The 27,814-nt window shown below is 39.2% G+C and overlaps 1 protein-coding gene across 9 annotated transcripts in view; it reads left to right on the top strand.

Annotated features, from left to right (window-relative positions):
- The first annotated feature begins 1,573 nt into the window (after window positions 1–1,573).
- Window positions 1,574–27,814, top strand: part of FCHO2 (FCH and mu domain containing endocytic adaptor 2) — a 97,540-nt gene continuing 71,299 nt past the window's right edge. For 7 of the 9 annotated variants that reach the window (XM_054808885.1, XM_054808879.1, XM_054808884.1 and 4 more), the window contains exons 1-6: window positions 1,601–1,697; window positions 13,634–13,725; window positions 19,494–19,568; window positions 20,893–21,034; window positions 21,125–21,277; window positions 27,376–27,480. In XM_054808885.1, coding sequence (XP_054664860.1) covers window positions 1,668–1,697; window positions 13,634–13,725; window positions 19,494–19,568; window positions 20,893–21,034; window positions 21,125–21,277; window positions 27,376–27,480 — 597 coding nt within the window. In that variant the 5' untranslated portion in view covers window positions 1,601–1,667. Of the gene's footprint in view, window positions 1,698–5,768; window positions 5,904–13,633; window positions 13,726–19,493; window positions 19,569–20,892; window positions 21,035–21,124; window positions 21,278–27,375; window positions 27,481–27,814 lie in introns of all 9 variants that reach the window. The other 2 variants (XM_054808881.1, XM_054808877.1) reach the window with 2 other exon arrangements.

Raw genomic sequence — 27,814 nt, 5'->3', positions numbered from 1 at the left:
CATCTTCCACGAAAGTACCTTTGGTGAAGGTAGTTGAAATTTTGTCATGCAGAATTACTGACTTACATTGGTATGAATAATACAGATTTGGCTGTCTTGTTTGCCCTAACTAGTTGGGTTTGGGTTGGTTGGGGTTTTCTGCCTAGTGATTTTTATAGCTCTGTAAAACTCTGAACTACAGTTTTCCTACCCATTTGGCTTTCATAGAAGTCTTTAATCAGCATAAATTTGATGTAAGTTGGTGAATTCATCAGGTTCTTACGGATTACTTAAATGTTCTGTTCTTTGCCTTACCTAATACCTTAGAGAACAAAGGCCAAATGACATCAGAATTAAGGTGGAGGCAAGTGAGATTTTCAAACCAGAATGGACAGAGTTTCCATGAGGGGGAAGGGAGGACCTTAAACATCCAGCATGGAATATCAGTTTCTTACTTTTCACATCTCAGATAAAGTTTTGCGCTGACAAAACCACAGATGAAGTTTGGATAAAGCGCTTACCACATGTTTACATATGACAATGAATTGCAGCCCCTCACATCACTGCTTAGACCTGGCCCTCTATTTTTAGTCAATAATGAAAACCTAACTGCTGTCTTGGGCAACGGATCCTATCATTAAGGTAGAATAGGAACTCTTTGGGGTCCCAGAAAGAGCCCAGTGGTGCTGACTCTGCCATGAAGAATATACTAAGATACTCCCACTGTAAAGCAGCACTCCAGGTACAGACTGGCCACAGACAGCACTTCAGCAGCTCTTGTGTTCTGGTCCAGCAATTAGCGTCACCCCCGCTGGCTAACAATGTGCATCACGCCAATGAAGGGTCTGGAAACTGCACCGTGATTGAAGAAGACGAAGGTTTGAAGCCAACAGTTTCTCCAGACTCTTTGGCTTTAGATGAAGCACATTGTTTTTAGGAGCTTGCCAGTGGAACTGTAAAATCCTGCGAGAGGCGGCAGTTGGGAGCGTAAGCTGGGCTTTATCAGCAACGTTCCAGCAAGACTAGTCACCACCTGCTTTGAAGGATCTTACCCTGCTCGGCTGGAACCGTGCTTGGATGCGAAGCCACTTCAAACAGCATGAGTCTCTTTCCCTCCGAGCATTGCAGCACTGGTCCCTAGTGGTTAATGAATGCGTTTGAGGGGGTTGCACTCAAGATTTCTGAGTCTGCCCTCTGCAACTACGTTCGTGTTTCTACAGATCAGGGTTTCTTCACTCACGACACGGCACCCCGCCATTCGCCGTGGATTGGAGTTGCCGGGCCGTGTGTGCCCTGCTCGCTCGGGCGGGTGGTGGCTCTCCGCCCGGCCGGGTACGAGGGGATAGGAGGGGTCAGCAGGCGGCGAGGGGTGAAACAGGCCGCCACCCCCAAGGCCGGGCCGCCCCAACGGCGGCAGCAGAGGAGGCAGCAGGGCGCCCTCTTCCCGCATGCGCCTCCACGCGGGGGGCGGGCACCACACACTGCGTGCCTGCGCACGAGTCTCGGCGGCCGGCGGCTGGCTGGGCGCATGCGCGGGGCCGGGAGGCGGACGGTGGAGCTGTGTGGAAGGGGGCGGTTGCAGCGTAACGGGAAGGGCGGTGCGCCGCGGGGGCGCCCGTTTCCTCTGTCGCGTCTCGGCGGCTGAGGCGGCCGGAGCCGGGCTCACCGGTGGCCGGGGCGGTGGGGTGATGATGGCGTACTTCGTGGAGAGCTTTTGGGTAGGGAAGCGCCGCGGGCCGGTTCCGTCGTGCTGCGGGTGGAACGTTCAGGGCACGGCACGGTGCAGCCGGAGTCCCCTCTGAGCGAACAGCCTCGGCTCTTACGCCACCCCCGGGACTGGGTCGGGGCCTTGCCGTGGGGGGCGCGGCGGGGGGATGGTGGCCGCCGCCCCCTGCGCCCGCCGCGGCTCTCTTCGGCCGGGCTGGGCCGTGCGGGAAGCGGGATACCTGCCTGCGCCGCCGCCGCCCCCGCCCGGGAAGCCCGCGGCGGGGTGAGGGGACCACAGCCCTCTGCCCCTGCCCGGCCCTCCGCCTCGCGCGGTGCTCGGGCGTCCCTTGGGGAGAGGCGGCGGGGGAGAGGGATTGCCCGGCGCCGTGGGGCTGCTGGGCCGAGGGATGCGCGGACACGAGCGGGAGACCTTGTGCCGGGGATCTCGCTCTCGCAGGCACCATGGTGCGTGGATGTGGCTTGGGCTGCAGCCCGATCTCTCTTCCTTAAGCCCCCCAAACCACTGCATTGTTTGGGGGGAATGGCACCGGCCGTAACAACTTACCAGTTGTATCACGCAAACGCGAGGCTGCGGCCCTCGGAGCTTTATGCTTTTCTCCCGATAACTTGTCTCTGTCTGCATGTCAGAAGGTACAGCCTGAACAGTAGCCAGCTGGGGAAACAACAGGCTTTCCAGTCCGTTTTAGAAACACAACTTGCCAGTTATCTCTGTGCAGATATGTACACTTTTAAGTGGGTAGATATATATGGAGGAAAAAAATAATATATGGATTTGGATTATTATTGAGCCTCATGTGAAATGAAACTTGTTTTCATTATGACTGTAGGTGGTCTGAAACATTGAATTCAGTGTTCTTATAATCATTGGGCCGTTTACAGTGTTGCTACATCTTTGATGCATGTTTAATTTTTAATGTGAATCTTTACCATCTAATAGGGGAAACATATAAGTGGTTATTGTTGAGACTGAAACAAAAAGAAAAAATATCTTTTAGATGTCTGCTTTTTCTGTGTGAGCAACAGTTATTTTTAATGTTTAGGGGAAACTAATTTTACAAATACAATATATTCTTGAGTATAAAACATAGCTCAAGCCAAGTTTTGTGTTTTGTTTGCGGCATTGTGTTTAATTTTGACTCTAAGTTTTGCTTTCAACAGAATGTTAAAATTTAATGAAACAATATATTAGATTTGCTCTCTTGGCATGCAAATCTGCTTAATTTGAAGCCTCACTGTGGGAGATCAGTATTAAACTGATATGTGGAATTTTTTTCTTTCGTAAAAATAGCATTTAAATTAACATAAAACCTCACATTTTTTGTTGGAGAAGTTAGTATCTCCTCCTAAAAACTAAAGTAAAATAGAATCATTAAAGTAAGCCAGAAGTATTTTATTTAGCTGTCTCGACAAAATCACTTCTCTATTTAACTGTGTCACGTACTATGGTATGTCCATTTAACTGTTTGTCTGATCAGTTGTATTTTATTTTGTTACTAAGTCAATAATTTTGTTAAATCACTGAAGGCAGTGGGCCATTCCAATACATTCTGTTTCACTGTCTGTGTCTTCACAGATGCTATCAGTAAATATGAGGTAGTAGACATCTACCCAAAGTTCCCATTCTCTCTTTCGACTCTACAAAGTCTCTGCCTTATAGTTCTGTTGGCAAAACTTCTATTGTGGGTCAGCAATGAATGCCAGGAGAAAGAGGTTTTCTTTTGTTGATGCAGGTTTTTCTCCTACCTCCAAAAATGACACAAAGTAGGACAAGAAGTGGATTATTCTTGTTAATCTTGCAATGACAACAAAGACTTTAGATAGGGTCTTAAACTTGCAAAACTCGACTGAGAAGCCTTTGTAATACCATGGACAGGGTTTTATTTTGTGTAGAAGTAAAATGAAAAGGAACAGGGGCTGCTCCTTATTTGCTGTTGTGGGTAAATATGTTTCAAGATTAACTGTAGTGTCTAAATAGGATGGATTTTTAAAATCAGAAAATATTGAGTTTCTATGTATCCTCAGAACCAAGCATAACTTACAGGTTTGTGAATTTTGAATCATTAGGCTTCTCCATTTCTACTAACTTTCAGAATAGGTTATTGTTCAGAATTGTTACTGAAGTGCTTTGGAAGACTTGGGATTCCATCTGTATATGCTTTAAAATGTGGTGAGAATGTTAAGATGGAAATTAGAAGATTGCTGTTAAAACGCACTGAATGCATACTGACTAAAAATAGTAAGAGAAAGTAAGAGAAATCTGTAAGTAGAAATAAAGGTGGTATTGTGTAGAACTTTAGAAGAATTGTCTTCTATTTCTTGCTTTTACCTTGCCCTTCTAAGTAACACCAGGCAAAATGGTTTTGTCACCTATGGAATAGGATAACTCTACTTTCTAAAGCACTGATGTGAAAATGAACCCAAAACATAATTAATATTTAATTATTTGATGTACATGCTGTCATCAATTTGCAGCTGAAATTATGCATTAGAAAGGGGAGTCTGGATCTTGAGCTGTAGGATGCTCTCTCCTGATTTGGTAATTTGCTGTAACTGATAGGAAAAGACTTCAGAAACTTCATGGATTTAACTGATTCCTTCAGAAAAGCGGAGTGACATATATTTAAATATGTATCAATTTCTTTTACACGGTTTAGGCTGCTGTCTTTTAAGAACTTCCTGAAAGCACTCATGTAAACAAAACAAATCTTAGCTTCTTGATTGTAATAGTCTTGAAGCTTATCATGAGGCTTTCATCTTGGACTGCTTTTAAAAGTGTTTGAAGAGTTGCAATTTTTTTCCTTTTTTTTTTTTTTTTTTTAGAGAATGAAAGAAAAACGGATGTTTTATGGGTCTGCCATCTGACTGCTTCTAAGAGGTCATTCAGAGATAAACATGACTATTTTCAGGATGTGTGACGTTGAAGTATGGAGACCTGTACTGTCACTTGAAAGATGTTACTATCACTTGAAAAATGTAGGGGTCGGCTAGTAGAGTGCAGCACTCTAGAACAGCAGCTTTCAAAGTCAGTAGGATACAGTTACTTTTTTGTGGCATCAAAAATTATGAACTAGTAGTACAGGCTATAAATGGCTTTGATTCTTATGACAGAGTTTTAGGCATTCGAGTCACGCAGCCAAACATTCCCAACTCCTAATTAGGATGTTGTCGTAAAACATTGGGTGCTTGCTGCTATGTATGTGCTACATCAAAACAATAATGTAATTTAAAGGGAACACTTGTATAAGTTATTTTCATTATACATAGCTACATTTTGTCACTTTGAATACACTCATATTGGTACAGTAGAATAAAAATCAATCATTATCATTGACTTACTGTTTTCTTAGCACTGCTTAGGAAGTGTTGCATAAGTTTTGACATTGTGCTTAAACTGACTAGTGCAGGTGATGCTTTTGTTAATTGTAAGTTTAAACTATGTCAAGTCAACAAAAATAAGCCACTTCTAAGCCAATCAGTGTTTATTAATTGTTTTAAATTAATTTAATTAAACTGTTGGAAGTTTGATGCATAGCTGAAACTGGTCTCTATGCAATGCTGTGTTTGGTAACTCTGTAAATTCTGGGATGTAAAAATGTGTGTTTAAATTGGCTTTGACAAATTCCCTTTATTTTAACTTTTCAATAATTTGTGTTACCTGTAGCTTTTGAGAATGGCCGAGGAGTGTTGCTTTCTGTTCAAGAGCTTTTGTAACATGTAGGGGCTAGCAGTATCCAGGGTTATAATCTTAGGTTTGTGAAAAGAGGCTTGCTCTAGTAAGTGTAAGACGTATTGTTTTATGCACTTACGTGATATGAGTGACACTGAGGCTTGTCATGCTTCCATCTGGAGTTCCATTCATGTGTTTACGCAGCGCTACTCTTCTACTTGGCATACAGTTGGATGCTCGGTTTCAGGAAAGCTGTTGTGCAATATTTGCTTAGTCTCCTCCCTCTGTGTGTGTACATGTAGCATGAGTTGGCAACTTTCCATCTTTTTGTTCAAAAAATATGTTTAATTATTTAGATGTAGAGGAAAATATTTGTGCTTCCTCATATGTGTAGAGATTCTCTGGAGCTGATCTTTATTTAATTTACTGAAGGTGGAGGAAGGAAATTGAAATTGCCATGTTGCTTTTGTGTTCAAACTTCTCAAAACTTTCAGAACTGAAGAGGATACGTTGCCTGTGTAAACATTAGGTGACTGGGTTTTTTTCATTTTTCGATGCACTCAGTTTTCTGTAGCTCTTTCAGACACTTATAAATTTAAATTTATTGATAGCTAGCTTTCAAAAATGCAACAGCATAATATTAATCATAGGGGTATTTTCATGTATACAGGGCCTATTAAATTAAAGAATTGCCTAGGTGGAAAGGATGAAACACCTGTTACTTATTTGAAACTGCAACAAGGAGTAACAGTTTAAAGAAAATGACAACATGGGTTTAAAAGGAGTTTACATATCCCTGGAGTTAGGAGAATTTCTATTGCTTTATTTCTTTAAAGCTGCTTTATAAGTGAATGAAAAGAAGTCAACCATACAAATGGACAAACCATAATGAATAATATATGTCTTTATAAGTTTGTGGTCAAGAAAAGATTGGGTTTGGTTAATATTTGGAACTTTAATTTTAGAATTACAGGAATGAACAGCCAATCTCTATTATTCTGTTGCACTAAGATTTGTGCATTAATTGGTAAAATAAGATATTTTTTAAGCTGCTTAAGTCAAATCTTTGCAGTTGCTGAACAGTTGTACCTAGTTGTAGCAAAAAGTGAATTTTATCTATATGAGGGAGTTGTGCATCCCAACCCCCAATTAATGGGTTGTCTGTAGTTATTACTTGGCATATCAGTGCAGCTCTGTAATTTTCTTGATACGATTTTTTTTACCAAAAAGACTCTGATGCCATTATGATATATCTGTATTAGGATTCTTGCATGCATGATCTGTTGATCGGGGGTGTGGTTTTTCCATACTCGTATCTGACAGAGGAGCATGAGCAGTAATTTAAGTGTAAAACTAGCTGTAGGACAGCTTCTTTGGACCTGACCAAAACAGGAAGCAAAGGGTACAAATTCTTCTGTTCTTGCCTCAAAAACTGAAGGATTCTATTTCTCACATTCATTCTTTTCTAGGGTTTTTGTATTTAGCATTTATCTAACAAGGTGGGGGGATGTTGGCCGTATTTAATTGATATCTTATGTTTGCCAAAGGCAGTTGTAAGGTTTAACTAGGATTTGGAAACTTAATTTGGAGATTATCCAGTTTTCATTTTATGACTATTTGAAGTAAATTAGGGACCTAAACTTTTTTATGGTTAAAAAGGAATCCTGTAATGAAGTTAGAGTACCACTGCCAAATGTTGCAGTTTGAACATTTGTCTGCCTGTTTCCTGGAGAATAAGTTGTCTGTTTGCTAGGCTATTTTAAAAAGAGGATTAGGCAGGTTATGACTTAAATAATTTGTAATCAAAAGTGCAGTTTTCTCAGTCTGTTCCATTTCTTCTTTGTAAAGTAGTGATGTTTAAAGGGTTGAACGAATGATCATACATGCTTAACCACTGCTAATGCATGTTCTAAAAGCGTAGTTTGAAATCACAGTAATTCACTTATTGTCAAATGTTTCTTTAGTTGCTGAACTTAGTTAGAAAAAGTCAAATTTTGTCTGAACTTCTGTCATCAAGTTTCTAAAGTTTGACCAAGATCTAAATGTGTTTAAGAACTGTATGTGCCTTTTATTGTCTCATATGTTTAGTTTTTCTGTGAAAACAGTATTTGCAGCTGTCCTTTTCTTGCTTTTCACACTAGCTAAACAAGTAATATGTATCTGACCCCCATTCCCAGTCATGGGAACTTTAGAGTCCCCTTAATAATTGAGAAAAGTTTGTTTATACTGGGTAAAAAGATCGGGCTATAACAATAGAATAGCAGGTTGGAAGTGACCTCAAGGATCATCTGGTCCAACCTTTCTTGGCAAAAGCACGGTCTAGACAAGATGGCCCAGCGTCCAGTCCAGCTGAATCTTAAAAGTGTCCAATGTTGGGGAATCCACCACTTCTCTGGGGAGATTATTCAAATGGCTATTTGTTCTCATTGTGAAAAGTTTTCCTCTTGTGCCCAATCAGAATCTCTCCAGGAATAACTTGTACCCATTACTACTCGTCTTTTCCATGTGACTCCTTGTAAAAAGGGAGTCTCCATCTTCTTTGTAGCCACCCTTTAAATAGTGAAACATGGTGATGAGGTCTCCCCTAAGCCTTCTTTTCTCAAGGCTGAGCAAACCCAGTTCTCTCAGCCTTTCCTCATATATGGCAGGCTTTCCTGTCCTTTGATCATCCTGGTGGCCCTCATCTGGACCCTCTCCAGCCTGTCCACATCTTTTTTGCATAGCGAGGACCAAAACAGAACACAGTATTCCAGGTGTGGCCTGACAAGCGCTGAGTAGAGTGGGATAATGACTTATCTCTGCTGGTGATGCCCTTGTTGATGCAATCCAGCATCCTGTTGGCTTTCTTTGCCACCAGAGCACACTGTTCACTCACCTTGAGCTTGCTGTCCACCGGGACCCCCAGGTCCCTTTCCACAGAGCAGCTTTCCAGCCAGGTGGATCCCAGCCTATGCTTCACTCCTGGATTATGTTTTCCCAGGTGCAAGACCTTACACTTGTCCTTGGTGAACTTCATAAGGTTCTTGTTAGCCCACTCTTCCAGCCTATCTAGGTCTTCCTGCAGAGTGGCTTTCCATTCCGAACTGTCCACTTCCCCACTCAGCTTGGTATCATCGGCAAACTTCATCAGAATGCGCTTAATCCCATCATCCAGATCACTTATGAAGATATTAAACAGCGTTGGCCCAATATTGATTCCTGGGGGACCCCACTTGTGAGGGGTTGCCAGTTTGAAAAAGAGCAATTTACCACCACGCCCTGGGTGCAGCCTATCAGCCACCTCCTCACCCACCTCACAGACCACTTGTCTAGGCCATAACACATCAGTTTCTCTAGGAGGAGGTTGTGGGAAACTGTTTCAAAACCCTTGGAGAAATCCAGGTAGACAATGTCCACTGCTTGCCCCACATCAACCGAGCAGGTTACTTTGTTGTAGAAGGTGATCAGGTTTGTCAAGCATGATTTGCCTGTGGTGAATCAGTGTTGGCTTTTCCCAATCATGTGCTTCATTTGACTTGTGATAGCCCCCAGGAAGATTTGTTCCATAACTTTCCCAGGGACTGAAGTAAAACTGATGGGCTTATAATTTCCTGGATCCTCCTTTAAGACCTTCTTTTAGATGAGGGTGATGTTAGCTGCCTTCAAGTCTTCTGGAACGTCCCCCAAACTCTACAACTTCTCAGAGATTAAGGACAGCAGCCTCACTATGATATCAGCTAGCTCTCAACACCCTCAGGTGGATATTGTCAGGGCCCATCAATTTGTAAGGGTCAAGCTCCTGTAACAGTTCACATACCAACTCTTTCACTGATGGTGGGTCTATGTTTGCATCAACCTGGATTTTTGCTCCCAAGGCCTGGGGCCCAACAGTGCTGGTAAAGGCAGAGGTGAAGAAAGTGTTGAGAACATCTGCCTTTTCAGTGGTGTTGGTGACTAATTCACCGCTTCTGTTTAACAGCAGGCCAATATTTTCCTTCTGTTTCTGCTTGGTGTTTATGTACCTGAAGAACCCTTTCTTGTAGTTTCTGAGATCTCTGGCCAATTTCAATTCTAGTAGAGAAATAGAGAGTATTAACTTTTTACGCTGACAGATGTTAATGTTGAACAGTTTTAGTCCAAAGTATACAGAGCTTGCATTCATACAATTTGATTAGGAACGTAGGAAATAAATACTGCTGCAGATTGCCCAGAAATTTCTGGCTACTTTACTGAATGTGGGTTTTAAATTCAGAATCATCTTTATATGCAACAAACAAACTCAGTCTTAAAAATTTTCAAAGTCTGTTAAGTAGCTCAGTAAAACAGAGTTCCTGTAATCTGTTTCCTGTTATGCACAAGTCATGGAAATGCTGAATTCTGACTTCACATTTGCTGACAGGGTTACTTTCATTTCCATGAGAAAATTAATTGCAGTTAGTTCTTGATGAAGGGAAGTGGAAGGACTCTCTGTCCTCACTTTCTGTGACTTAATTTATCTTGTATGCAAAGTTGGTCAGTAATGCCCCATTGCAGGGTTATTTAAGTGAACTGTTTACTTGTATTTGAAGTCTTGTTTCCTCTTATGGCTTGCTGTCAGGAGATATCTATACTATATACACAAGAGAGCTCTCTTACAGCAGTGTAAAATGGGAAACATCAACAAGAACACCAGCTTCTGAAGAGACAGTTTTGTTAGCTCTAGGAAAGGACAAAACTGCTAATGAACTTTAAAGTAATTAAATGGAGGGGGGACCCCTTTTTTTTAATCTCGTGCACAGTTTTACAGTTGGTTTGTGTTGAGTAATGATGGGATCATCCTCAACAGATGGCGTTTTACCTGTGAAATGACATTCAGAATGGTCTTTCAAACTGATCTGGAAGTCTGTTGTGTAGAACTTGATGGTATACGTAACAACAGAAGTTCCTCATTCTCCAAGATGCAACTTCTAGAAGAATCTGCATCTGACTTCACTGTCTGTCTGTCATAGCAGTGGATGGTAATTGCTTCTGAAAGGGAGTGGAAGGTCTCATCAGTTCCTTGTGCTATGTGCTGCATTTATTTATTTTTAAGTAGGCTGGTACTGGGCTTTTAGTGATCTCAACTATTACTGTTGCCACCAGGAAGGAGCAGGTAAAAACACTTAATGAACAAAAATTGGCTGGACGCACAATTTCTGTGTACAGAATTTTATACAATGTGTACAGGGAGGGGTAGTGTTGAAGAAAAACAACCAAAACACAAATAAACAGTGTTGATGGCATATGCGCATGTAAGAGGATACATACTTTGTAAATTGAACTACTTTTCCTCTTAGCCACAGCATACATCTCTGTCTTTATCCTAAACGCTGATGCTCATTGTGTGAATTATTTGAGCTACTCTTCATGAAAATAACTGCTGAATGAAGGAGTTGTGGAATGGGCTGTAGAGCTTTTCCTAAGCAGAAAAATGTCTGCTCTCTGCACTGAGATACCATACTTAATTTGACGTAGGTACGCATATGTCTCCAAACATGAGTAGAAGTTAATGTAATGTATAGAATTGTCATCAGGTTAATCATCGGAATTCTTGATCATGTAAATGATTGAACAGTTTCGAAGTCTGGGTGTTTGTGCTAATAGGTAAAACCTGATATTGGTAAGATAGGCTACACTTGGCATTGTATTTACAAGTGAAATCATGTCTTTTACTTGTGCCAAGCTTAAACCACATAGGCCCTCAAATCTAGGAGTCTGCTTTGGACTTGTTACTTTGTTTAAACCTTAATATATTTTTCACATAACCTCTTAGCCTCTGATAACTATTGATAATGTATAAAAGGAGACTTTTTTAATAAGGAAAGTATCTGTTCTGCTTCTCTGTTGTGGTTTCTGCTATTCAATGTGAAGTCAGGAATAAGAGTAGGACTGATTAGAAAACTTCATTTAAGTGGAAAAATTAGTTCCATTGTAGTAAGCTTCAGTTACAGTTAGAGAACAAGATGATGATGGGAATTGGTTGCTCTGGCTCATTCCATTCTCCAAAGGTTCGCAAAGTTACATTTCTGATAGATTACCAGCCATCAGGAAGGCTGCAGCCAGAGGCTAGGTCATGGCTATGCTAACCTTCCTGTATTTCTAAAGTGGCAGGAGCTCTGGTATAGGAAAGTCCCCATTAAAGCTCCCATTATGAGAAGTTTCTTTTAAAAGTTCAGGAGCAGTCTGTGTTCAGCACATTTTCATCAATGTGGTTTAGGTAGAAGAAACACCATAAGGCAAAGGGAAAGAACATTTCATAAAGGAGAATTTTATTAGTTTTTCTTGGAGAAATGGCTAATGCTTATTTGTTAAATGTTTATCTCCAAATTTTGGTGCAGTAGCAACTTTGGAGTAGTTAAATAAAAATTTTATTTTGTTTTCTAATTCAAAATATTGGTAAGGTCTTAGTTATAGAGCTGTTCTGGTGTTTACGTAATGTGGTGACATTCAGGGTTTATACTGAGTAAGTACAGAAAGTTAATAAGCTACCTATTAGTGCACCAATATTCAAAATTATTGTGGGCTTCAAACTACAAGGAAAAATGGTTAGATAGGAATGAAAGGGGAGTGAAACTGTTTAGACTGGTACTTGAAAGAGTACGACATCATTTACAAAAATACATCACATTTCTTACTAACCTGGTGTTCTTATCCTTCTTTTATTTTTCAAATTTAAAAAGCCTTGCTCTGTAGATAGTCCTTTTAGAATTTGCTGTATTTTCACGTATTCAATTTAGTTCTGCTTGTACTTTTTTCAGAACTTTCTGTAATTGCACTTATGCTAAACTGATCTGCATTTTCATGAACTTTTTAAGGTTAAAATGTAGTGCAACTTTAGGAACTGTGATTTTTATAGGTGGTTTTTTCATTTCTTTTGTTTTCCCCAATGCTTGAAGAAGTAAAGCAAATAATCCTGGCTAGTAACCTGAATCAAACTGCCTTCAGTCATCTTTTATTGGTAAATTTATGTGTCTATGCATGGTGTCCTTTAAGGCAACTTGTTGTATTATTGGTAAGACAGATGTATTATCTAGTTCAGTTAATGCTTCACAGAAGTGAGCCTGCTACTGTGGCTGCTGCGAAGTTCTATCCACCCATAGCTGCTTCCACTTTCTTAAGCTGGCGGATCCCCACCTGCCTTCTCCACCTTTTTCCTACCTCTTCTGCTGAGCAGTGCAGCTGTTTGTGTCCTCATAGTGATCTAGATCACTGATCTTTTTATTTGCCAGCTTTGTTTGTCAGCTGTATAATTTTCCCAAGCAGTTGCACCTTATGGCTGCACAAAGAAATTTTTCCAGAACAAAAAGGACGGAAATGTTTGGAGGGGTGTATGACCAAATCCTCAGGCTCCTCTCAACAGAGATGTAGAGGTGCTGTTGTGAAAAGTCTGCGATTCTGCTTCCCATCCTTCTCTCCCTTCCACTCTGAACATGCATGCAGTCTTCCTGAGGGTGTGCTTCTGTGTCTTTTGTAGCAGCAGTGTTATGGATCTGAAGTTTTCGGAAGGGAGGGGGGAATAGATAGTTTGACAGGAAAACATTTATAGTAGCAGTGCTATTATGCCATGCCTTGCCTCACCTTCCTTTGATTTCTGTTGTTGCTTTCTTGTGTCCAGAGGAAGTTCACCATAGTGCCAGAGGTGATAAGCTGGCTGAGTTGATTAATCAGTTCTTAGGGCAGTGTCTCAGTTTTAATGGTGAGGTATGCCTTACTCGCTGGAAAGTGTTTTAAGACTAAACTTAAGAATAGACAAAGGGAAGTTACCTCTGAGAAGGAAAAGATTAGTGATTTATTTTTTTTACCAATTTTACAGAAAATGGAAGGTCCATGAAGTGTGAAGAACTGGGGAGGCAGGATATCCAGTGATCCCAAAGTTTGAACTTTAGTTAATGGAAACTAATGACAGATATGAGAGAATGAAGAAAGAGAGTACAATATTAAGGATATATTTAATAAGATGGGATGTGAAAGAGTAGAAGACCTGTAGAAATCTAGAAAAGAAATGGCTTTGAATATAGCCTAGAAATACGTAATAGAAGAGTTGTCATTTGAAGGGCAGTAGTAGCTGCTGAGGTGACTTTAGTTTGGTTTACTTCTAGGAGATTGAAGGGAACTAACAGCAATTGATAAAAAGCTGAAGCATTAGAAATCATTCATTTCATGGAATTTCATCAGTTATTAAAATGCAGAGATTCAGTACTTTGTTTTGTAATTGCTTCAACATGTGTTTCATAGTTTTATTTTCTTTTTATTAATCTTCAGGGGGAAAGGAACAATGGCTTTGATGTCCTCTATCACAACATGAAACACGGACATTTGTCAACAAAAGACTTAGCAGACTTTATAAGAGAAAGGTAAGTATTCATCCTTGGTTATCCTGGCTCTTAAATAAAACCCACAAACAGTATATTAAACTTTATTATTATATTTTACATATTTTGCATGTTAAAATCAAAGAGCATCTTAAAATATCTCTTATATCCTACAAGAATATCTAGGTTTATTACATTCACTTAGAACTGAATAGTGACTGTTAAGCATCAATTAATAACAAGCTTCTAATTTTTCAAGTTTCCATTAAAAACAAGAGTAAAAACCTGAAGTGTCACATTAGGTGTCCAGCAGTTTATTTAAATTAATCACTGTCATGTGATTTTGTCATGTTTGGAAGAAAAACTATAAAGTAGCAGAAGTTATCAGTCTTACAAAGTTTTTGACTGTAGATGTACAACCAGGCTGATAGCAACTGCTACTATGATATTAAAAAAAAATTACACTTTCAGATTAAGATGCTGAGAAACTAGGTTTCTTAATGAAAAGGGAGCAATACGTAGGGACAAGAAAATAATATGCAGAAACTAACACAAGTTCTTCTCTATGGGATGGAAGGGACAGAACTGAAATCTGCAGATGTGACAGCTTCCAAAACCAATGACCTAGTGCTGGTTTTAGTTCTTCGTTAAAGACGACTACTGCTGCTACATTGAATGTAATTTTGTCCAGAATGGAAATTTTTAATTAGATGTCTGCTTCAAAATTTTTTCTTAATTCAATTATTGACACCAGATGACACACGGAAAAAACTTGCAAGAGACTGAGGACCTGTTTCAGTGAAGATTTCTTGCAGTAAGCTGTCCAAAAAACCAGCCTTTGTTTTCCGGACTTTTTCATCATAATTTCAGGTTTGGCCTCAAATAGATCTCAACAAAGAAATTTTTTTTTAAATTTCCACCAGATGTAACCACTACAAATCTGGCATGTACTCAGTTGCACTGATGTTTGCGTAGTTTCAAAGTGAATTGGAGAATGACAAATATTTTCCCACTAAGTACAAATGGATGAGTTCCAGTGTCCGTGTGTGATGGGCAGTCTCTTGTTGAAAGGCCTGCACAAACCACGGAATCTTGCATTTCAAGAATTCCTGGTTCCAGAGAACACATTATGAAGCTAGACAGGGTTCCAGTGAAATCCTGCTTTGGACTGAGTGGAGGGATATCACACTGTACATGTTTAGTATGAAATACTTAGGGCTTCACAAGCTTGCACTTCTAATAGTGACCGTTACAAATGTTTGCCTTGTGTTGTCTTTGTGAGTGCTTGGATCTTTCCTTTGAAACCTGCTTTAATTCTTGGAATCAGTCTCCTTTTGTAGCAGTAAGTCATAGACCTGGGCTGTACATCACCTGGACACATTTAATTTTATTGTTTTACATCCATTGCATTTTGATTTACCTCCATATTTAGATCAGAAACTCACTCACCCTGCTTCTTATCTCCCCTATATTGTATTCTGTAGGCATGCTCTGTCTTATTCACACTGGTCCTAAGGTGAAAAGTCTTATGCAAATGGATAAAAATAACTTGATGCTACATCTGGCTTGGATTCTTTGCTTTATTATAGTGACATAAATAAAACTTGACAGTTAATTCTGCATAAAATTCCTAGTAAAAAGAATGTGGCATTCTAGGGTTTTTTTCACTCTGTCAGCTCCTTCAGATTAAATTTTAAATGAGATGAACCTTTGCAATCAGTAAATAAAATATTTGAACCTTTCTCTATATATTAAAAATGCTTCAGCTGACGTTTCTGCTAATTAATTTTAGTGATTTGTTAAGGAGACTTTTTTTCCCAGTGAAACAACTTTAAATAACATTTAAGACTAAAGATTAATGACCATGTAGGAACACATGAGGATCCACGTGGGCACTTTATCCTCAATGAGAGATCAAGAAATGTATTTTTTGCTCTTATGCATGGATCAGGATGTGTCAAAGTGATATGCAGCCATCTTACAGCATTTCTGGTAAAATACATGAAAATTTTCAGTTCTCATTAACACACCAAGATTCACTAGAATCTTAGTCCTACAGTTTAATTTATTTGACAAGGCTTCAGTATAGTTCCTTAAGAGCAACTTGCCCTGGGGTTGGAAAACATCTGTCACTGATGCAGACAAGCAGCAGTAAGTTCAGTCCTTTCCAGTGACGTCCCATCAGGATATTAAAGCTGTTATCCTATCTGTTCCAATTTGCTTTCTTCAGTTCTGCTTTATTGATGCATCTCAGTGTGCCAGGCTGCCATTAAAATAAAGCAGTTGAATGCCAAATAGGTGTTACTCGTCAAGTGAGGGATGCATCACTGATCAATCTCAGTTTAAGCTAGTGGTAGTTTGTGGCATATAGTTTGTAGTTTCAAAGAAATAGACAGACCTTAAGTTATTTCATATCCTCACTTTAGTAAAACATTTACGAATATCCGTATCTAGGCAGTGAAGCCCCTCGCTACTGTTGTGAAGTTACTGTGGGATGTCACTCAATTTCCCTGGAAATAAATATGGTTCAGTAGGACACATTTATTCACATGGGTCAAATTCCTGATCTCAGAAGTAATTGAATTGGACAGTACTTCAAAAGTATTTTATAACAGTCCAATTGTCTTGACTATGTTCTATTTTGCATCTTTGTTTATTGCTAAGAAATTAAGAGATGTTGCACACAATTATCTGTTCCCCTCCTTCCTCCACAGAGTAGTGGAGACAGATCTGAGTTGGTGATAATACTTTTAACAAGTTATAGGACTTAACCTTTGTATGTACTGTTTGACACTGGTTGCGTGGTTAGCCACGATTGCTGGAGTGATTTGAAAGAGAGGAAAGATGTTTGAGTGTATTTGGATGTACAGACTGCTTAGGACACAAAGGACACATGTCTGTATGAAACCAGTCTCTGTTACTTGTGCTGTTCAGAAGTAACAGTACTTGTGTTTTGTGCAGCCTAATTTGGGAAGAGTCTATTGTTCCCTTTTCTCCAGCCTTAGAAATAGTAATGAAAAAATAAAAATTGTATAGGATGTGGGAAAATGTTGTTCTTTTTTATTATAGTCAACTTAAGGTGGGGTTTTTTTAAGATTTTTCTTTCAAAACTTATCTAAGAACCTTCTGAAATTGCAAAGTTGTTTCCTTGGGGGGGTGCGGGGGGGAAACCAAACCCAAACTAACGAAAATGTTTGAAATGTGTTCATTTGTAATGATATTCCTATACTGTATCTGCTGTTCCAACTGGATATCTCTAGAAGGAGCAGAAGTTTTCCTCTTTGGCTGTATTCAGTTAGCCAATATCAATTCAATTTTCAACTCTGTTGTTTCACTTCCTCATTTTTGTTTTTGAGTATTTGTTAATGGTCAAGTACTAAAAGAACTGAGAGACATTTGGATCTGTGGTTCAGAAATATGTCATCTGAAAGAGTGAGTTTTGTGCTAGGCAATCTGCTCAACGTTGGTAAATCTTGTGTGGGGCAGGTTATCTATCTATCTGTTGAAATATAGATATCTTTTTTCTGTTCTTGATAAAGCATGTAGAAATTTTGTTTTTAAAGAAGTGAGAATATATGAGGTTGGGCTGCCCCCACATATTTTGGTTTTTTTAAATACTGGGAAGATTTTGTAGGTGAGCTGTCTTATGTTTGTGTGTATTTAATACCTAAACTGTTTACATGGAAGAAACCACTGGACTTAGCTAGGAACTGGATAGGTATTGTGTTGGCTTTTCTCCAGAAGTATTTCAAATGTTGTTCTGCGCCACTTGCCTGTAAGTGTCATGAAAATAATCTACTTGATCAGAAGAAAGTGGCAATGCATATATTCCCATTTAACTTTTAAATGTTTAACAGATCTCAAGCAAAGACAGATTTTCAAATGAGTGAAAATTAATTTGCTGGGGCATTCATAAGTGTATTACCATTACATCAGACTGCTCTGGGAAGTCAGTTGATAGGACAAATGTAGATACAGGTGCCCAACTGGTCAAGTAACAGCATCTTTCAGTTGTTAGTGTTTGTAACTGCTATATGTTGATAATGTGTGGTAAACTACAGAACTCCAGTTTTGTGGAGATTGCTCAGGTAAGTATGCTGTAAATTGCTCCAAAGGAGAGAGGTGTAGATTTTGGTCTTGTGGTTTGGTGGGGCTTTTTGTTGGGTGGTTTTTTGTTTGTTTTGTTTTGTTTTTCAAAAAAAAGGGCACTGAGCTATCAAATCTAGAAAACTTTTATAGAAGCTATGGATAATTTAACAAAATACATTGTTCATTATGGTAATTAACAAAATATCAGTGTTTCTTCTGGGTTTCTGTGCATATGTGCTTGTTGCTGTGCAGCAAGCAAGAATTCCAAACCTTGGAAACTTAAACTTTTTCGTGTCATCAAAAATACTTACATATGTGGAAGGAGGATTAAGTTATTTGACTTTTTTTATGGTAAATAACTTTGCAGTTGTTTGTAGGTGAGATTTAAAATGTAATTCAGTTACTGCATTTTACAGTTTAATCCCCTTCTCCAAACTGATTGTCCAATTGACTGGATAGTTATTTTGGAAGTTCAGTAGGTTTAAATACATGGCCCTCTATTTCAGGTGACTACTGCTACTTTGTTTCATATTTTCATAAGGGGTTTTTTTTTTTTACTTGGAGCACGTTGCTGTGAAGGAGAAATAAAAACCTCTGCATCAGCAATAAGTGGTTATAGTCATGGTATAACTTGAGAGAGTGGTTCAATTCTTTGTCTACCTTTTTTTTCTCTCTTTTGCCCCGAATAAAGATATTGCACAGCAGCAAAGAAATTGCTTCAAACCTTTGCATTTTCAAGAAAAGACAATTACAGTATTTACTCAAATCCAGCACGCTTCTAAATCTAAGTTGACACTACATATTGAATATTGATTCAGGGTGGAAGATTAAAATAGTGTGTATCTTTACCTTAGTAACAAGAGTATTGATGGGGGAGGCACTTGCCGGGAGTCACTGCTGTGATACGTTGTGTGTGACTATTCCATGGCAATTGCCCCAGCAGAGGCTCTAAGGAGGAAATCTGTGCAGACTCTTGGATTTTGAATCTCCAAAAGACAAGTATAATTGCGGGTTTCACTGCAGGAAAATACACTGAAACTTTATATAGGGAAAAGGTTATCCAAAATAAATCAGAATGCATTGAGACAACCCTCTTTAAAAATTATTGTAAACAGCAGAATACAGTGCTTTTCATTGCATGTTATTTTACTGTTTTCCAAACTCAAATACCACTATGCAAAGAACTTCACAAACAAACAAGCAGAAAACAAAAAAACACCCAAGACCAAAAACCCCCTACAAAAAGACTAGATAAGACCCCATTTTATTTAATGTGATTGCTCAGTAAGCATTCTGTTTGTTTATTTTAATGTTTTTGTTACAAATACATTTGCTTTTGTTGCTCCGTAAATCTCTGGTGTTTAGACAGTGTTAGGCTGGTGATTGTATGTCACTTTGTTCTGATAGTTACTAAAGAATGTTAAAGGCAGAGGGGAACAGCAGAGAGTATAGGAAGGAAGGAATTGGCTTTCAAGTTTTGAGTTCCTAGGTTTTATTTGTTTCTGTTCCCTGCCACATTCTGTCACAGAGTTCTTAGATTTTTTTTTTTTTAAATACACTTCTGTGATTTTTTTTAAATATAGTTATTGAGGAGTCATTAAAATGGAGTCATTTTCAGCTGAAGTAAAAAGTCCTCTGTTTTGCACCGTTAGAATGCTTGTTTGTCTGTCTTCAAATATCTTCCAAATTTTGATTATGCTTTTGATGGCTTTCTTTGACAGGGCTACAATAGAGGAAGCATATTCAAGGTCAATGACAAAACTAGCCAAATCAGCAAGCAATTACACACAACTTGGGTAAGTGTACCTGAGAGAAATAATTAACTGCATATATGTTAAGAATCAAGTTTGATTCTGAATATTTTTATTGATGATGTTGAAGGTATCATAGCTTTGCCACCTTTAAAAATGATTGTTAATTCTTCAGCAACTGTGCAAAATATCATGCAGCTATGACAAAAACAAAAGACAGTACGGTTCCTTATTGACAGTTTAAAAATAAACAAACAAACCCAAACACAGAGGGACTGTCTGCTCCTCTGTATTTAAGGTTGTGTTCTTTTTAGACATAATAATGGATGTGCTCCCAAGCCTGTGGTAATTACTCTGAAGAAAGAACATATGGTGCACAAATGTGGCAGTAAATTTATTTATTTCTATTATCTCTGCTTTCTGGAGTGTTATCTCTGTCCTCAGAGATGTTAAGAGTAAGACTTTTCAATAGATTTATTCCATAGTTTAACTAAAATTTTGTACATGGGGTATGTTTTTAAAAACTGGAATGATTAATGGATGTTTTTTCATTGGAAACATTATGGCAACAACTCAGACTTCTTAGATGAGGCTAGATTTTTTTTTTATTGGTAGTAATCACAGCTAGAAATATGGGGAGCTTTCCTCAGTGGGTAACTAGATCCCAGTTGTTGCTGTTCTTCAGAGGTTCTGTATCTGCATATTAGTTTGAACATTAGTGCTTTAAAGGCTATGTATAGTATTGACTTTTCAGTAACATTAATCAGGAAACTGAGGTAGGAGTGTAACTTTAGAATAGCTGGAGAAGTCCATTCAGTATAGAAATCTGAATCTGAGGAATGACCTGTCCCCCACACTCCTTTGCCATACAGTTAATCTCTGTTAATCAGTAAATCCCTTTTAGTGGTAGACCATCTTTGCCAATATTTTTCCTGCATCTTGTTGCTGTAATGATGTAAGACAACTAGAAACTTAACTAACCAAGTAATTTCTGATTTGTTTGTACTATTCAAGTATACAATATTAAATTATTTTGAGCTGCTCTTGCATCATCTTTAGGAATATCACTTGTCATTACCGTGTGCGGATGATAGAGAAGATTAAGTGAACTTTGTGTTTTACTCATTAGAGTCAATACAGGTAAAACATAAAACATGGAAAAAATAGTAGATAGGATTCCAAGTACATTTGAAACATTTAGTAAGAATTTATAGTAGTTGTTGGGTTTTTTGTTTGTTTCAGTTTTAGGAACAGAACGGAACTTCTGTGAACTTATCAGTTCTACTTTAGCACTGTTAATGTAACATAACATATCCATGTAAAAGGAAGAAATCCAGATGAACATTATATATTATTTTCCTCAATCTAGGACATTTGCACCAGTTTGGGATGTTTTCAAAACCTCAACAGAAAAACTGGCAAGCTGTCACTTGGATCTTGTGCGGAGATTACAAGAGCTGATAAAAGAAGTTCACAAGTATGGAGATGAACAAATCAAAGCTTATAAAAAGGTTATTAATTTTTTTCTTATGCGTGTCCAATGACTCATTAACATTAAAATTAAAATGGTTTGGTGTTGACAACTATGTGATATTTCGCAGACTAAAGAAGATGTTTCAGGAACATTGGAAGCAGTGCAAAACATTCAAAGTATCACTCAGGCCTTACAGAAGTCAAAGGAAAACTACAATGCAAAGTGTGTTGAACAGGAACGTTTGAAAAAGGAAGGAGCAACACAGAGAGACGTTGATAAGGTAGTTCTGTGACATCTTTAATTCATTGCATTGTCAATCAGTAGCACCTTCACCTCGTATTAGTAAGTGAAATGCTGAGAAAGGGCTAAAAACAGTTAAAAGTGGTAGTTGTGGCTATTTCATAATGTGCATGATGTTTTGAATACCTAGTTATGTTTTGCTTACACTTACTTCCTTATCTGTTCTAACTGCACTGCAGTTCTAATTCTTTATTTTGTAAATACCTGCATCATATGATAATTTTGTTTGGTGGCTTTTACAGAAATGGTGTGTAATTGTTTTAGCATCTATTAAGTTTTTAGATAAATTTCCTCAGGTAAATATGCAAACACTTAATGCCCTTGTTACTGAATTAAGGAGTAGGAGGTTGTATGTTGTCCCTTCAATGAGACAAAGTAGCTAATTACCCGAGTATTTGAAGTCTGTTCCATTGAGAAGACAAATAAGTTAATGTTAATTTCAGTGCTAATTTAAGAGGTTCCAGTTTCATGAACCAAAAACCTAAGGGATCACAGAATGGTAGGGGTTGGAAGGAACTTATGGAGACCATCTAGTCCAACCCCTCTGCTAAAGCAGGATCACCTACAGCAGGCTGCACAGGATCACATCCAGGCGGGTTTTCAGTATCTCCAGAGAAGGAGACTCCACAGCCTCCCTGGGCAACCTGTTCCCGTGCTCGGTCACCTTCACAGTGAAGAAGTTTTTCCTCATATTGAGATGGAACTTCCTGTGTTCCAGTTTGTGCCCGTTGCCCCTTGTCCTGTTCCTGGGCACCACTGAAAAGAGCCTGGCCCCATCCTCATTAAACCCGTCCTTTAGATATTTGTAAGCATTGATGAGATCCTCTCTGTCTTCTCTTCTCCAGGCTAAACAGACCCAGCTCTCTCAGCCTTTCCTTACACGAGACATGCTCCAGTCCCCTAATCATCTTTGTAGCCCTCCGCTGGACTCTCTCCAGCAGTTCCCTGTCTTTCTTGAACTGGGGAGCCCAGAACTGGACACAGCGCTCCAGATGTGGCCTCACCAGGGCAGAGTAGAGGGGGAGGATAACCTCCCTCGATCTGCTGGCCATGCTCTTCTTAATGCAGCCCAGGATACCATTGGCCTTCTTGGCCATGAGGGCACACTGCTGGCTCATGGAGAGCTTCTTGTCCACCAGGTCCTCTGCAGCGCTGCTTTCCAGCAGGTCAACCCCTAACCTGTACTGGTGCTTGGGGTTAATTCCTCACTAGGTGCAGGACCCTACAGTTGCCCATGTTGAATTTCATATGGTTCCTCTCTGCCCAACTTTCCAGCCTGTCCAGATCTCGCTGAATGGCAGCGCAGCCTTCTGGTGTGTCAGCCACTCTTCCCAGTTTTGTATCATAGCAAACTGGCTGAGGGTACACTGTTCCCTTGTCCAGGTCATTCATGAATATGGTGAACAAGACTGGACCCAGTACTGACCCCTGAAGTACACCACTAGCTACAAGCCTCCAAATGGACTCTGTGCCACTTATCACAACCCTCTGAGCTCTACCATTCAGCCAGTTCCCAACCCACCTCCTTGTCCACTCATCTAACCCACACTTCCTAAGCTTGCCTATGAGGATGTTATGGGAGACAGTGTCAAAGGCCTTGCTCAAGTCAAGGTAGACAACATCCACTGCTCTCTCCTCATCTACCCACCCAGTCATGCCATCATAGATGGCTATCAGATTGGTCAAGCATAATTTCCCCTGGGTGAATCCATGTTGACTACCCCCAATAACCTTCTTTTCCTCCACATGCTTAGACATGACCTCGAGAATGAGCTGCTCCATCACCTTTACAGTGATAGAGCTGAAGCTGACTGGCCTATAGTTTCCTGGGTCCTCCTTGCCCTTTTGAAGATTGGAGTAACATTGGCTTTCCTCCAGTCCTCAGGCACCTCTACTGTTCTCCATGACCTTTCAAAGATGATGGAGAGTGGCACAGCAATAACATCTGCCAGCTCCCTGAGCACTCATGGGTGCATCCCATCAGGGCCCATGGATTTGTGGATGTCAGGTTTACCTAGATGTTCTCTAACCCAATTCTCCTGAACCAAGGGAAAGTCTTCCTTTCTCCAGACTTTCTGTCTTACCTCCAGGGTCTGGGATTCCTGAGGGCCAGCCTTAGCAGTAAAGACTAAAGCAAAGAATGCATTCAGTAATTCCACCTTCTCTGTATCCTCCATCATCAGGGCACCCACCTCATTCAGCAGTGGACCCACATTTTCCCTAGTCTTCCTTTTGCTGACAATGTACTTTAAGAAGCCCTTCTTGTTGTCCTTGACATCCTTTGTCAGATTTAATTCCAAGTGGGCCTTAACCTTCCTCGTTGCATCTGTACATTCTCTGACGGCTTTCCTATATTCCTCCCAAGTGGCCAGTCCCTTTTTCTACATTCTGTAAATGTCCTTCTTCCCTTTGAGTTTTTCCAGAAGCTCCTTGCTCATCCATACAGGTCTCCTGCCTCCTTTGCTTGATTTCTTACTCTTCGGGATGCACTGGTCTTCAGCTTGGAGGAAGTGGTGCTTGAACTTGGAGGAAGTGATTGAGTATCTTGATGTTGTATTTAGTACTGTCCTTGAGTCTTCGGAGTTTGATCCATTCACAGGATCACAAAATGGCTGAGGTTGGAAGGGACCTCTGGAGGTCAATGTGTCCAACCCTGCAGCTCAAGCAGGGCTACCTAGAGCTGGTTGCCCGGGACCATGTCCAGACAGCTTTCTAATATCCCCAAGGTGAGAGACTCCACCGTCTCTGTGGGCAACCTATGCCAGTGCTCAATCACAGTGTCAGTGGACACCACTGGAAAGAGCCTGGCTCTGTCTTCTGTGTATCTCATTTCAGATATTTATATCTATCTATTGATAAGATCCTCCCTGAGCCTTGTCTTCTCCAGGGTGAACAGTCCCAGCTTTCTCAGCCTTTCCCCATGGGAGAGATGCTCCAGACCCTTCCTCGTATTTGTGGCCCTTTACTGGATTCTCCAGTACGTCCATGTCTCTCTTGCAATGGACAACCGGGAACTGGACACAGCACTCCAAGGTGTCACCAGTGCTGAATAGAGGGGAAGGATCATCTCCCTCAACCTGCTGGTATTACTGTAACTGTTTCCTGTTTTCAGGAAACTACGTAGTAAAGAGGTCATGTTTCCCTGTGTCTAACCATGTCTTCTCTTTTAAAATCTTGATACCTCTGCCTATTTCCATTTCAATTGCCTGATCTGTGTAGGACTGTTCTTGTTAGAATGGTCTTAGTGCTTTTTGTACTGCACTATCTTGATGGAGCAGTTATTGTCTTTTCACTGATGACAAAAGTGATCCTGTTGACCATGTTCTATCTTTGATACAAATCTAGCCTTTTTTCCTAGCCTCTGTCTCAAATGACAGTGTTGGATTCTAGACATGAATCAGAAATATGTGGGTGGACAGATGTTTTCCAGCCAGTCTATTGAAAGTATATTTCTTCTGAATTCTTGTAAACAGCCTGAAACATTTCCATAGGAAAAGTTGACTTGAAGCAGGGCTTGTTTTTAAGATGTAACATTGTCATTGTTCGGTCAGAAACAAAAAAAATGTTCAGTCTGACTGATGCCTACATGAGAAAGGAGAAAGAGGAAGCGCTATAGGATGACAGCCATTTTGTACTGTTTTGTGCATCTTCCCTGTATATTTCTGTTTGAATCATTAGGCCGTATTTAAATGCTCAGCAAGTACTTAAAAAATGTTTCCAGTGGGAGCAGGTAACCATGCCCATCAGATCTCTTAAGTCATGTTTTTATTCAAATTTACACTTGTAATTTCAGAAACATGGTGACAAAGATTGTATTAATTTATTTGTCCTTTGGCAGAGAATAGGTTTATTGCTTTTAGCACAACATAAAAAATGTTTTCTATCAAAATCGCAGAATAATTTCTGTATCAGGAAGCAGGGGATCTGTACCAGTATCCTGAGAGCTTATCACAAAGCCAGATATTTGGAGAAATACTTAATTGAAGAATCTGAGGAGGTATACGACACCTTGCAATTTTAATTGCATTTAATAGTGTTAACTTGTGTAATAACTTCCTGTTACTCTCTGACATGTAAACTTCTCTATTTATAGTGACTTGACAAAAAATTCTTGACTGATCCTTATTCTTTCACTTACTGTAAATTTGCTAAATAGAGTTTAGCAATTGCTTCACCTGAGAATAGACGCATCCTGTTTTTACAAGAGATTACTAGTTAATCATACAATGTGCACGTGTTTTGTCATTTTGCCTGTCCTGCTGAGTAGTTAGTTTTTGCAAATACTCTTCAGCACGTAACACTCAGATTCTGCTCATCATTAAACATGATTACAAGAGACAGAGAATGTTTTGGTTTTGTCAAAATCCTCTGCATATGAGGTTCAATTATGCAAGGCTTTTAAAAAAACCCCTTATTTCTGAAGTCTTTTAACTTGGCATTTCCTTCCCTTTCAATGGTTAAGTTTGGAATCATCTTATAGCAAAGCAGTCTTAATTATTTTTAAAAGCGAGTGTTCATAGAGCACCTTGTACTTTCAGTGTAGTAAATGGCATTTGTGTAATAAGATAGGACTGTTTTCTTGGTAATTCCCTTGTGTGAATGTGCAAGAGTGAGGATCATGAAGTAAAATTCAGGACAAGTAACTGATGGGTTTGATACAACCTGTCACGCTCTCCTTTTAATGCCTGAAGGATCCATATTCTTCATACAGTGAAGTATTTTCAGGCTCTGTTATGCCGGATTTAGAAGACTACGTGACTAACATCTGCTTGAGCTTTCTTTGCAACTGGAAAAATGGAATTGTAACTTTGGTTCCTCTTCGTTTGAAGTCCTGGTTGATGTTTCCCCAGGTGAACAAATGCTAATGCTATACTGTTACTCATGAGTTTCAGTTATTCTTCTCTTGGAAATCACAGAATATAACTCTCCAGAGGGCATGTTTGTATTAATTCCTTTGAAAGTTATAGATAGTAGTCAGCTTTAGAAGTCATTGCAAGTGAGAAATAGTTTCCGGTTTTACTGTGGGACAGATGAAATTAATTTGAAAGAGAGGAGGAGAGCCATTCATAATTAGAACAAATAGTAAATATACAGCTATCTTTACTGATGTCGTTAACAATTCAGGAGTACAGTATTTTGAGTAACAACTGATAGAAAATTTCAATGAGATAATGTAGACATGTTAAAGAAGCTAGGAGAAAAAGCTGGTGATCAAGACAATTTTTATTTTCATTGGCTTTTAACTTGGAACTAGCAACAATATCAAAGGTTTGAAAAACTCCATCTCAAGTGTGTCATGCTATAAACTTTGAAAATAACTTTTTCTGTACCACAATCACTTCATTCAGTTTTGATCTCCATGTAATATAGGGATTCTCCTGTATTTTGTTTTGTCTTTTAAGAATATTAAACCCCAGAAAGATGATCTTGGTTTATTAGCAACAAATAATGAAAAAAAAAAAAAAATCAATACATTATAAAGCCAAAAAGGACTATTGTAAACAACACTGCATAAATCTGGCCATCAGAATATTCTGCATTAACTTCACTTTCAAATATCTCAATCTTAAAATTTCCATTGATGTAAAGCCTGTACTTTTGAATTTCTTCCTTCACTTCTAACAAAGAAGTGTGCCGACTTTGGGTTTTTTACCATTGGCTCTTTCAGAATTGCACAAATAATTGTTTTCTGTGTTTTCCAACCCTGCTTTCTTCCTGTTTTTCTATTGCAGATCTAAATATTTGACAAGAGCTAATTAGTTAACTTCAGCAATACAAATTTGATTTCAGAACAAGTATATTATAAATTAGTCATTGCTGATAAGGGGAAGGGATTTAAATGAGGTAATTGCTGTGTTATCTTTTTATGTGGTTTATGTGTAGCTTTAAATAGAAATATTTAATGGCTTGAATCCGAGTTATTTGGTGGTGAAATTTTGTTACGACACTTCACTATTTTGACATGCCCCTGAATATTTTTTTAATAGATCATCCTAGGCTTTCTTTTAGTAGTAGTTTTAAAAACCTTGAATCAGATTGTATGTGTGACATTTGACACTTTTTTGTACTGACCTACAGGCAGCAGTTAAATCAAAAAAAGCTACGGATACTTATAAACTATATGTGGAGAAATATGCTGCATTTAAAACTGATTTTGAACAGAAAATGACAGAAACTGCACAGGTAAGTGTTATATGAAATGAGTTACTTTAGTATGTGCTATTTCATCTCTGAAGACACCTGAAATCAAAGCTTTTGAAAAATTGGTTCTAGACAGAATGATCTCCTTTGGAAATTGACATGAACAATAATGTTAGAAGTAATATGTTTGAAGGACAAACACTGATCATGTGTGTTGTGATAGCACTGTCCTTGAATGGGACAGGTGAACACTGGTACTCTAGAAAGACTTTTTGAAGAAAGTTATAGGCAGAAGACAAAATTAACTTCTGGAAGTATTGTACATGCATTGTGATCATGTGGGAAATCCTGTAAATTGCTGGACATCCCGAACTCA

This window comes from Grus americana, chromosome Z (genome assembly GCF_028858705.1).
Source record: "Grus americana isolate bGruAme1 chromosome Z, bGruAme1.mat, whole genome shotgun sequence".
Lineage (NCBI taxonomy): Eukaryota > Metazoa > Chordata > Aves > Gruiformes > Gruidae > Grus > Grus americana.
Note: the sequence above shows the minus strand (reverse complement) of the source record. Positions and strands in the feature narration are given on the sequence as shown.